Source organism: Pholis gunnellus (genome assembly GCF_910591455.1).
Source record: "Pholis gunnellus genome assembly, chromosome: 21".
Taxonomy (NCBI): domain Eukaryota; kingdom Metazoa; phylum Chordata; class Actinopteri; order Perciformes; family Pholidae; genus Pholis; species Pholis gunnellus.
In genome coordinates this window covers 11,615,032-11,627,401 of record NC_136548.1, presented here as the reverse complement: position 1 = coordinate 11,627,401, position 12,370 = coordinate 11,615,032, and the positions used below count along the sequence as shown (strand labels likewise).

Sequence of the window (12,370 nt, the reverse complement as noted above, 5' to 3'; positions counted from 1 at the left end):
TGTATTTCTGTCTGAATTAGGATTATGTTAATTATTTTAAATGAAGATACGTTCATGTTACATAACACGTCTTCAATACATTTGATATGGCGTTTTAATCTGTTTTTTTCCCCCTTTATTAATCATAGCAATGAAGTAAACCTAATAAAAAATATATTAATCATTAACTTTGCCAAATGTTATTATGTTTTTGTCATCAGTGAACCTGTTGAACCTATAAACTAACTAATATTATTTGGCTGGCCTGAACAACTTTCCGCCAGTTATAAGTTTTGGATCTTGCACTTGAAAGAGAACTTTATTTCTCCCTTCTCAATGGTATGAAGTTGGCCGCTCTCAGTTTGAAAAGCCAATGTCTGAAACCTCAACAGTTAAATCACATTGTGATGACAGTTGGTGTTTTTTCAGTCAAATCTGATCAAACCAGACCCACAGTCCTGATGAAGCAGTTTAGTTTTTGACCTTTTAACTCTTATAATTAACACATAATGCTATTCTAAATGTAGAGTACCGTTTTTTTCTAATTAGTGTGCATCTATATAGAGATTGTACATTTATTCTGGAGCATGGAAACAGCAGCTGACAAAACGATAAACTTTGAACTAACTTTTAAGCCAACATGGATGAGAAGAAACATTTACAGTTACTGTGAACAACATCTGTAAAGGAAGATCGTAAATGACGAGAGCTGGTGATTGAGCGTTTATATTCAGTGTTCACAGAGCGCTGCGTAAACTGAAAAGACTAGTTATTAATTTAAAGATATAACTAGCTTTAATGATCAAACATGACTGCCAACTACAATCCATTCACCCCTCACACAAAACCTGTCTGTGGACGGATGAGTATTTGGTATTTTGAGCTTTGTTTCTCACTTGAACCCTAAACTTCCAGTTGTAAATGACATCTCACTAGACACAACTACCACATTCTTTTCCAAAAAATAGTCTCCTAAATTAAAGGTGGTTTGGGCCGGGGTCACTCATACTTTCATGCCAACAAATCTGGAGAGCCGAGGGTTACGTAACAAGGCTCGGAGATGAGATATCAAATATTGTTTGTGTCAGCTGGGCTGATGAGCCAAACAGGACACATCGACCCACTGCTGTCCTTCCCTCATCCTTCCCTTCCCATTCAGCTCTCCTTTAGCCTACACGCAGAGTCAGCACTTATTAAGCCAAGGGGGGGGGGGGGGGGGGATTACACTCAGCAAACCCCAAACCTTTCCTAACTTTGCTTTCACCTGAGCAACAACGTTTTCTTAACTATGCAACAGAAAATGTTTATGGTTCAAAACATTTATTTAAAAACACTGTACAAGAATTTATTTCACATGTTCATATAGAGAGCAGCTAATCTTCCAGATACTGAAATCATGTGTGATTTCTCTTTGCGTGTTAGTTTTAAAAGTCCATGTAAGACATTCAGAAGGTGGGATTTGGGACATTTTAGTTTGGTCTATTATGATGAGCAATGACACGTCTTTGATGGCAGGTTCAAAAACTAACAAGAGAAGCCGATGAACCTCCCTGTAGCTGCAGCACACATACCGTGAAGCAGCAGTCTCTCCTGGACAAAACAAGTCCTTTGGCCGGCCTTCAAAAGGCGGGAAATGCAATTTTACATTAAACGGAGAGATTTCTGTCCCACAGGTTGCGCGAGCCCTCCACTCTACGAACGCCTCATCAACGACGGCGCGAGTGGGATCTGATCCAGACGCAGCACTCACAGTAATTGAGTAATGCCCCTTTCAGAAAAGCCTCATTACATTCTCAATACCGCCATATGTTCCCGGACATAGCTGCTGAAAGACTTCAGTCAGCACAACATATACAGAATACTGCTCAGGGTTCTGCGCACGAGGAGGATTAGGGGTATAATGGAAGCTCTTCAAATTCCTGAGAATATGCATCCACTGAGTAACATCTACCTCAACAAAAAATAAGGGAAAATAAAAATCACCATCTTTAAAATCAGCTTAATGTAACATTTTAGTTTGCACTAAGATTTAAATATTTATTCAGTGTACACTTCTTTGACTTATTTTGATGGGCTTAAGCGCTGCCAATTGTTTCCTCTCTGTTAGCTGTGCAGCAGTTTACGGTTCTTTAAAATGACCACGACAAGAACCGTCAGTGCTGAACCTCAACAATTTGTACCACAGTCCTGGAAAACGCTGACGGGTCCACTTCTTCCCCGCACAGCGAGGCGGCCGGGGCCGACGGCTGAAGGACGGTGTGCAGTCGGGACTCGTAGCTGGTGTCGTGCATCCAGGTGCACGGCATGCGGAGGAGCTCCTTGTCGAGCTCGCGGCTCTGCTCGGCGGGCGACGGCGGAGCGGCGCGGGACGGTCCGAGTCGTGACAGCAGGCCACAGTCCCAGTCAGAGTCCGATGACGATGGAGAGAGCCTGGCCAAGTCTGGGATGAGGGCTGACTCGATGCACACCGAGGTGGAGTGGGACAGCGCACATTGAGAGTCTTGACTTGAAAACGCACTGTGAGATTTGTCATCGGGGAGCTGATGTGGTGGCTGTGACGGATGATCAGCAACAGAAGTGTTACCGTGACCTAAAATGTCCCTTTGATTTGTTGCCTGAGTGAAATTCTGTCCTGAAGGAACACAAAACATTGCTAAAGTCTGTTTTGAACCGAGTGCTTCCACAGTGCATGTGTAGGAAACCTTTGGGTTAAGACGGGACTCTATTTCCTGACAAGAGACGTTGTCAAATAACAAACAGCCCTCAGGTTTTGCCATAATGTCACTTTCTGGTTTGGCAGCTGTATGCACTTGTGTAATCCAGCTACGTCTGAAGCCAAATTCCGCTATAATCCTCCTCCTTTTGCTCCGGCTATGTTCTGGGCTGGCTGATCTACAGCGCTTTTTGGGGTTTGGTGTCACCGCCATCTGTCGAGGGAGGGACCGAGATCTACGCGACAACAGCGTCGCACACTCCAAACCATTGGTGGAAAATATGATCTGACTTAATCCCAAAATACTTTCTTGATTTGATCCCTTTACTCCTTCTGCATTTGTCAAAGCCACAGGGGGAAAATGTGTTGTGGAGATAGGATCAGGGACACACTGAGACACACTTTCTCCAGTGTCCATTTCCCAAGCATGTGCTTCCACAGCCTCCTCTGCAGTGTACTGTTGAGGACTGAGGACGGGGGGCTCAGAGTACGGGCAGTGCGGCTCCATCATGTACGAGGTATAAGGGACTTGTGGGCTGAGGACCGGAGGCAGGGAGTACGGGTCAGGGGATGGGGAGAGGTGTTCATTGTGAGCTTGTGGTTCAATATCCAAAACAGGCATGGCTGGACTTAATGCTTGAGGATGGATGTCAGGGAGCTGGCAGTCTGTGTTAGTACTGCACGGCTGGATGCCAGCAGGTGGAGTGGCTGGTGGATTTGGGATGGGAAACTGAACTCCTGGTGATGGGCTGGCAGGGCCAGATGAACGAGGACCCTCAGCAGGACTGGAGAGGTGAATATGGAAAGATGAACCGTGTCTATGAAAGGCCTGAACAGCATGCTCCGTCTCAGCATCAGTGAGAGGCTCCAGTTCACAGATGGGAAAAGGGGTTGGTGGTCTAAGGAAGGAAAGAAGAAAAACATTTCAACACAGAAAAACAAGATAGGACAGGAATTCCACATCATAAGCACATTTCTATGCAATAACCAAAACTCACCGGTTCAGTGTTTCATCCGAGTGGTGAGCTGGATTGAGGTTGAATCCCGGCAGCATCTCAGTCACGAGTTGGTCCACCACACTGTAGTTTGAGGCATCCAGAACAAAAGCACGGTGCTGATCAGTCTGCAAGTGCTGCGAGGGCCAACAAAAGACAACCGGTCACAGATGTAAACACAAGCCAAACAATGATCGCAAAAAATCTGTTAGGTGGCAACGAAAGTAATTCTTAAAGATTTCCACCTCCTCCAGATTAGTGAAGGGTTGATGACAGCATTCACAGTAAGACACTTCCTTTTTGCGTGGCCTCCACGTTGAAGGGTTACAGTCGAGTGCGGTTTGAGATTTGTCCTGAATGCTGCTTTCAACTTTTTTCTTCTCCCTAATTTACAAAGAATGAACAATTAGGGTAAAGACTTCATCATGGACTTTTGAACCCGATTTGTTTGTTAGAAAACAACACTTCTTAATATCCTTTAGTTAAACTAACCTTGTTTTATTCTCTCCTTGCTCTGACTGCTGGTCAAACAGAGGAGGTGGAGCTTCAAAGGGACTAAAGCGGCCCGAGTACCACAGAGTGGGGAAGGCCATAGACTGCATATGCAAGGGCTTGTGTCTCCTGGTTAGATAACAAAACAACAGCACTTAATACACAACATGTAAAACAAAAAAAACATTATCATCATCATCTTTCAATCCACTTTGCAAAATGTGACATTAATCGGCTATCTCGGCGAACATTCAAATGTTTCAGATGTCATGGGTTCTCTTAGCCAGAGCACTTCAATTAAGTGAAATGAGAGGGCGAATGAAAAGACCTGTTAGCACAGAGAGGTCCCCTGCAGGAACAGGCAGTGGAGCTTGCAAAGCTTCATCGAATAGAAATTGTATCCGCTTGAGCGCTGGGCTCCTGGGGAGCAGCACCACTGAGGGGGGGCTCGTCACATTACACGACGGGACTCCTCAACGGGTTCAATTAAGACAATCATCTGGGCTGAAATGTAAGCCTCCACAACCAGCACCCAGTGGGGTAGGAAGGGCAGGAACACGGGGACAGGTCACTGCAACTCCTTTCACGGTCATTGTGCTTGAACTGCAGAAAAAGGATCTAATCTGATACTAAACCACCATTACATGAACCTGGGCAGGCCAACAATATATTATTTATATTCATTTTGGAATCAAACAATGTGACGATGTGAACGAGGTCGCTTCAGGTCCCCTCGGCTTTGAGGAGTTTGATAGCGACGTTCAGCCGTCCGACCCGCAGCTCTACTGTTTTGGTTCACTCTCACAGCATCTTTTCCTGATGCAAAACATAGCTGTTTCCAACCAGAGAAGCTCTACAAAGCCACTGTGGCTGCTCAGCACCAAACAGCAGACAGACACATACACACACACACTCAGGGACTAGCTCATGGACACGGGTGGAGCATTTAGCAGCTTAAGATTCTGATATTTCCCTCAGGAATTTAAGGAGATTTCTGACAGAGGAAGACAGAAGGTTGCTGTTTCCCAAGTGCACTGTTACCTTTGGATTTATGTCGCCCCAACCCTGCTACAGAGAAAATAAACAAACTGCGCTGAATGAGGGATGAACGTCACCTGCTCATGTCTTCAATTTTAAGATAGGGAGCCCTCAACGCTGCAGCTGTGGATCAGGAGAACAAACAATTAAATAAGCACTTATACTGTGTTGTTGGGAAATAAACACATTAGCAGCACATACACATAAACTAACCTTTTACAACATGTTTGGTGGAAGTCCTCTGCATTAAAAAAAAGAAAGAATTCAATTAAGACTCATCAATAATAAAGAGAAAGGGCTGATGTACATTTTATTACTTTTTTCCTTATAAACCCGAACAAAGCTTATCACATTTTAATGGGAATTATCTTTTCAGAACTGTTAACTTGTCACTAATTAATTCATAAATCATTTACTTGCTTGTTTTTTAAATGTAAAACTATTACATTTGAATGTCCGATGAAGTGAAAAGACATCTTACCTCCGGCCTCTTGTGTATCGCACTGAAGCTCTCTCGAGTCAACTGTTTCAAATACAAAAGGACATCTGATGCAACATTAAGGAACAATAAAAAAAAACCTGCACACACTTTCTGGGATTAGGAAAGTGACATTTCTACGCTGGTTAGGAGCAGGCTTCTTCCGCTGGTATCAGTAAGACACAGTAAGCACTCACATGGTGCCATCTGCTGTGAGCAGAGGATCACTGCACTGCAGCGGTGAACGAATATAAAACAGATTAGAGTTCATCAAATCACGTTATCAGTCAAAAGGATACCGTCCACGTACAAAATCTTCACTCCCCATGATCGTGCATTGGCCAAAACACTGGTCCCCTGCAGTCGCTCCTACAATACAGATCCATCAGAATGAAGTCATGATAACAAACCACGTCAGTCTTCAGTATATCACCGATATTCTCAACAAATAAAGCACACTCACATTGTTGCGAATGGCTTTTTCAAGGAGGGCCTTCCCACGGCTGCCACAAGCCTGGAGAGAAACACAGAGCACAGATATACATTTCATTCTAGCCGATAACACATCTAGTGGGGTATTGTCCAGATGAGTTTGTGATGGAAGAAAAGATCAAAAGAAAGTCAGGATGTTTAAAAGCGTACTTGTGAACGGTAATGTAGTATTTTCTTATATCAATATGTAACATTTACACTAGTAATAGAGCCTGTAAGCTGTAAAAGGTCTTAAAACATGCATGGGTGATGCTTCGTACCGTTGGTCTAGGAGTTCCTGGTCTCCGTTTGTCACCGCTGAAGACGCTCTCTCGCTGCATTATAGGACGCTGGGCTTCTTCACTCGTCCCCTTTGTCTCCGCTTTAGTGTCGGTACTCTTCTGCTCCTTCGGGCCCTCTTGGCTTTCAGTCACGACAAAGCACACATCCTTGTGCAGGAAACTCTCGACCCTCTTCAGAGTAAGAAAAAAAAAACACAGCATCTGCTCATCAGTTTCTGTCATAGTCGGACCTTTATCTTTTTTTTTTGTGAATGTGAATCTGCAGATTATTTTCTATATATATATTGATTCATAGTTTGGTCTATAGAACGCAAAAAAATAGTGAGAAAAGTCCAAGTTGATGTCTTTAGATGTCTTCTTTTGTCATTCCAAAACCCAAATATATTCAGTTTTATGTGACATTGAACAGAGAAAAGCAAAGAGTTTCCATATTTAAGAGGCTAAAAACAACATTTGCTGTCATTTATGCATGAAAAATTACTTGATAACTATTTTGGTAAAACGAGGAATCGCTTATCAAAATAGTTGTTGATTATTGCAGCTCTGTGGTGTACCACTGACCTAAAACAAACATTTTCTTGCCACCGATCAGGCAAAATATGTTGATCATTCTCTCACTCTGAAGGAAGACAAATGTGTGCAAATTGATGGCAGAGCCAAACTCTTGCATGGTAGTTTATATCTAAAATGTCACAGCCTAGATCAAACCCCGATAACAACTCTTGTATAACAAAACAATGTTTACAGCATAGGATCCACAGGCACACTGTCTTTACACACGCTCACCCCTCCCAGAAGAGACACGGCCTCCAAAAGCAGCGCTGTTGAGCGTTTCTTTAGACTGTCCAAGTAGAACGTCTTCCCTTCCAGCTTCTTCTGCCCGGGACAGAGTGAGCCCAGAAGGCCTCGCTCCTCTGCACACTGCTGGTGCTGCATGATCCTGGAGTAGTAAAGGAGTGTACAGCTTCACAGACAAACACCAGGATCCTACTTAAAGAGAACAAAACATGTGTTCATTAAAAGGTTATAATTCTGCATACACATTTGACAGAGCGCTAAACAAAACAATATATATATATATATATATAATAGTGTTCTATTCTTGATATTATTTAATGTTATAATAGTATATCTATTTATCTCATTCCACTCTCATTTCTCACGTCATTACATTTGTAAAATACTATTAGAGATAATGTCACTTACTTTTACACACAATTCTAATTTAATATGCATACAGCACAATTTATGTCATCGCTTTTGATCTTACAACTTACTGTCATTTCCATCACCTCATTGTCATTCTATCTTACCATCTTACCATATTATCTTATGTTATCTTGTATATGACTAACGTGAGTGCTCATATATGAGACTAGTGTTTTTATTAGTGAGCTGACCCCATTCTCTCAATAACAATAACAAACGTACAAATGAATAAATAAACTTAAATGGAATGCGGCTTCCTCTCTGTGGTCAGATTGTGGTAACGTTTACAAAAACTAACGCTAAATGTAATAGTTTGCTCAAAACAAAGTTGCGGCAATCTTACAGTGAGACATCGAAACATTCTGTATAAAGCATGTAAAGTTAGTTTAACTACTACAACAGCGCAATATACACATTATTCACCTAGTTAACCTAGTTAGCAAACTTAGCTGTTTTAGTTAGCATAAGCTGACTTTAGCTAGCTTAGCTTTCCTCCATATAAACAACGCCTGGGCCCACGCAAAAAAAACGTTCAGTTAGTTTGTAATGAGGTTTAATATTTGTCAAAATAAATAAATATAACCCACTTACGTTTAAATATTGTGCTGGACAACTGCGATAACGAATTAAATCACTATAAAAGGTGCTCGAGGAGCAACCGCCGCTTTTTTAAAAACACTGGCAGAGAGACGTGGACGTAGCGTCAACGTCACTTCCGGAACAAAACGTATAATGGTTAAATATCAAAATATTAGTTGTACTTAAGGTGATTATTATCTATGTTATCATTAAGTATTTATTTAAAGTAAACCCACTATTGAAATTTTAAAAAATTGCCAACATATTTGGGCACCATTTTGCTGCATTTAAAATAAACAATAAAAAGTATATTTGTGTGCTTTAAGAAAAGGGGTACAATTGTTTTAAAAAAAAATTATATAATCGCTTTCTATTACCTTAGCTGTCAACGTGTAACATTAACTGAAACACGGATAATTTTAATCTTTGGGGATCAAAGCCTCAGTCTCATTGAAGAGGAAGATATTTAAAATGTTATCCCTTGCTGCCCAGCAGGGGGCAATGTGTCTGTAATCTCATTCCACCCATTGGACTATTCAAACTTGTTTTATACTGTCGTGCCACCATAATACTTATGTCAGACACAGAATACATAACAAATACCAATTCTTTATTTTTGTTCAGAAAAATACTGTTCACAAAAACACTGGCACAGTGCAAAAAACTAGCCTTAACGACATTTCAATTTGAAAATCTGCAATTAAAAGTGTGTATTGATGACAAAGAACTCTTTATACCAGGCCTGAAACAAACATACAACAGACCAGGTGCACTGATTGTTTCGTCATGTCAATATCATAAACTAATGGACTAATGTTGCAGATAGCCTTCATAGCAAGAACTTCAAACAAACAAAAAATATGTTGAATTGTAACAGCTTGACAAAAAGACACTGACAACAGTTCAAACAGAGTTAGGTCATTATATTTTGCGAAACACTTCCATTGATCTGCTTTTCTCGCTCCAAAAAACCACACAGAAAACACTGTAAAACTACCAACTGAACCCATAAGTCTCATTTATCTTCATGGCTGGGGAAAACAATCAAACCTGCTTTGGAGAAAATAACAATACAACTTGCATACTCAGAAACAACAATATTGTTAACCCCTGGACAGTAATGAAACTAGTCACACAGATAGTAGCTTTCTGCTTTCAGTCCATAGCGATGATATATTTTCGGGGGTTAATGACGACATTATGTGACAGTTAAAGTGATGCAGAGTCAATAAGAAGCAGCACTTTGTTTAAGTAAGGCACCTTGGTTTACAGCATATTCACAGGGAATCAAACGCAGCACCAACATCTTCCTGCAAAAGCCATTTGACAAAATATACAAAGTTATTTTCATACGTTTACACTTTGACTGCTTTCATTTTATATTGTTTACAGCGGCACCAAACATTTATCCAGCTTTGTCACGGACGCAAAGGGTTACGCATTAGTGTCAGAAGGCCCTGGGGCGGTGAGTATTCCTATAAATCTGTAATACATCTGTATAAGCAGGCACCGTTTATTACCATTGGGGCTGTTTAGGTTTATTTTTTGTGGCCAACTGTTAAAATTGTTTGATCCTCACATGACAACAGTGGTACAAGATAGATCCTGACACTATCAATCACTTATAATCACCAAACTATTATAATGGTATGAATACTACTGAAAAGAACGTAAACTAGGTGCCGTGTCCATGTTTTACACACAGTACGGACACACAAACATAAATACTTCTTGGTCTGAGAAAGCTTTGCATTGTTTTAAAATAACTAAAGTCTCAGTCTGTATTTCAGATCCACTCAGAACCCGTTACGACTCCATATTTGCTGCTGCTGCTGGTGCTGCTGCCTCTGTTAGCGTCTGCCTTGCTTGAGTGTTTGGAGGCCTGTCGGTGTTTACGTTCACGGTGAGGCTTGCTGTGGCTGTTGGCCGGACTCTCAGCCTCCAGCTTGTTCTGAGGCTGACGGGTGTCCTTATGAACACATCTGGGGGCATCTCCCATCCCTGCTGTGCACATGTTTTCACCGTTATTGGCATACTGCTGACGCTCCTCTTCGGCAGTGTTCACGTGGTTCTGCCGGCATGACATCTTGGCATTAGTGATGTCGGTGATGGGTAGTGGCTTGTCGTGGTGCCCTGTAGATACCAGAAGAGGCTTGATGGCGACGTTGTACCCAGGTGGAGCTGATGGCGCAGTCCAGGAAAAAGGGTAGCTTCTGTAATCATCTCCGCTCAGTCCTTCGTCATTGAGAGCTCCTTGTGCCCGCGTCAGCCCGTACAGCTCATCGTCGGGCAGGTGCACCCGGCGGGAGCGTACGATCTCACAGATGGTACCGACGCCCAGGTGAAGCATCTCCCATATGTTGAGTGCCAGACAGAGCAGGGAGACTGTGTACATGATGAGGAGGAAGATCGTTTTCTCGGTGGGCCGGGACACAAAGCAGTCCACACTGTGAGGGCAGGGCTGGTCTGAGCACACGTAGGTGTGAGGCACAGCGAATCCATACAGGGCGTACTGTCCACACAAGAAAGCCACCTCCAGCAAGGTGCGGGTCAAGAGCTGAAGGACATAAATACGCATCAGTCCATCCTCTTTGATACGCTGGCGCCCGTCATGGCGCACCTTGACCTTTGTTAGCCTATTGCCACTGTTTCCTTTCACCGGTCCGCCGCCGCCATCACTCTCCACCTCCGCCATCTCATAGATCATCGGGTCTTCTTCCTGGTCATCCTCGGCCTCTTCGATGCCCCTGTGCTGCTTTCTGCCCGCGAGATAGTTCTTCCCGGGCTTCCTCTGCGAAAGTCCGATCACTCCCCCGCTGTCTGTCTGCTCCTCCGCCCGAGCGATCTTGTTGACGGCATAGCCCAGGTACATGAGCGAGGGCGTGGCCAACAGAATGATCTGGAAAACCCAGAAGCGGACGTGCGAGAGCGGAGCGAAGGCGTCGTAGCAGACGTTCTCGCAGCCCGGCTGGCCCGAGTTGCAGACGAACTTGCTCTGCTCGTCGTAGTAGATGGACTCGCCTCCTACGGCCGTCAGCACGATGCGGAAGACGATGAGGACGGTGAGCCAGATCTTGCCCACGAATGTGGAATGGTTGTGGATTTCTTCCAGCAGGCGAGTCAGGAAACTCCAACTCATGATAGCTGCAGGGAAACTACAGTGAGAGGCCACATACACCTCCTGTTACTTCCCTGCGGAGAGAAAAGAAACCCACATTAATACTAACAATTAATTTAGACAGACTCATTACAGACAAGCCAAATATCTACCCAGAACTTAGTATAATAAATCACCCTTTCCTTCTTAACAGTGTCTAATATGTGGAGAGAAAAAACATTTATTAACCTGTCTTTTTGTGTGTGTCTCTCTTTCCCCCAAACACAGAACAACAAATGTTTTAATTCTGCAAATGATGACACCACACACACACTCCTCTGCTGTATTAACAGAGTATTTTTTGTCAGTGCACTTTTGAGCTCTTTGTCTTTCCTACAGTGAACAACATGGTGAATTTATTCAAGATACCAACACGTTCATCCTTGATTCTTTTAATAGCTGTGCCCCAAAGCTCATGTCTAAACACACCCTCGGCATTAGCACGCAAAAGGAAGAGTAAAGACAACGATGGAATGTGTAACCATAATTGTTAACTGAACATCCCCAATTAAATGAGGTTGTTACGGTGTCTGAGCGTCCAGATGTTCCATAGATTAAAAACTCAAATTAAGAGGAAAAAAAGAAATTTGTTTGTGTTTTACTGTCACATAAATTGTTTTTCACAGACAAAGAACAGCATGATTTTAACAGATGGATGGAACAACACAACAACAATATTGACTACCTTATAGTAGCTTGAAATAAGGGCTCAGCTCCGTGCTAACACATGACTTTGTGATGTAATTAGTGAGACAAGACTGGGAAACACGAAAAACAAAGAATGAAACACGCTGTATGACTGAAATTAAGTGTGGAAAGAATTCTTTCCTCTCTCAGTTGACTTTAGATGATAAAATCCCTTTTGTGCTCTACTGAACTACACCATCTCATACTGTACCCAAATCTGTTTAACCTGCAGACATCCATCTGCCCAAAACATCTCCACGAGTCTCTCAT

At 42.7% G+C, this 12,370-nt stretch overlaps 2 protein-coding genes across 2 annotated transcripts; both read right to left on the bottom strand.

The window, feature by feature from the left end:
• Positions 1-1,291: 1,291 nt before the first annotated feature.
• On the bottom strand, positions 1,292-7,434 carry dbf4b (DBF4B-CDC7 kinase regulatory subunit). Its single transcript, XM_079183080.1, has 11 exons — positions 7,255-7,434; positions 6,448-6,639; positions 6,159-6,209; positions 5,995-6,064; positions 5,699-5,763; positions 5,431-5,458; positions 5,295-5,340; positions 4,180-4,308; positions 3,933-4,071; positions 3,691-3,824; positions 1,292-3,591 (listed from the first exon to the last, which is right to left on the bottom strand). Exons 1-11 carry the CDS (start codon positions 7,402-7,404, stop codon positions 2,133-2,135), a joined length of 2,463 nt encoding a protein of 820 aa, XP_079039206.1. The 5' UTR covers positions 7,405-7,434; the 3' UTR covers positions 1,292-2,132.
• A 2,608-nt stretch (positions 7,435-10,042) lies between these two features.
• On the bottom strand, positions 10,043-11,395 carry LOC306713078 (gap junction gamma-1 protein-like; the record flags this gene model as incomplete). Its single annotated transcript, XM_079182648.1, has 1 exon — positions 10,043-11,395. The coding sequence occupies one exon, from the start codon at positions 11,393-11,395 to the stop codon at positions 10,043-10,045; it is 1,353 nt and encodes a 450-aa protein (XP_079038774.1).
• Between the last annotated feature and the right edge of the window lie 975 nt (positions 11,396-12,370).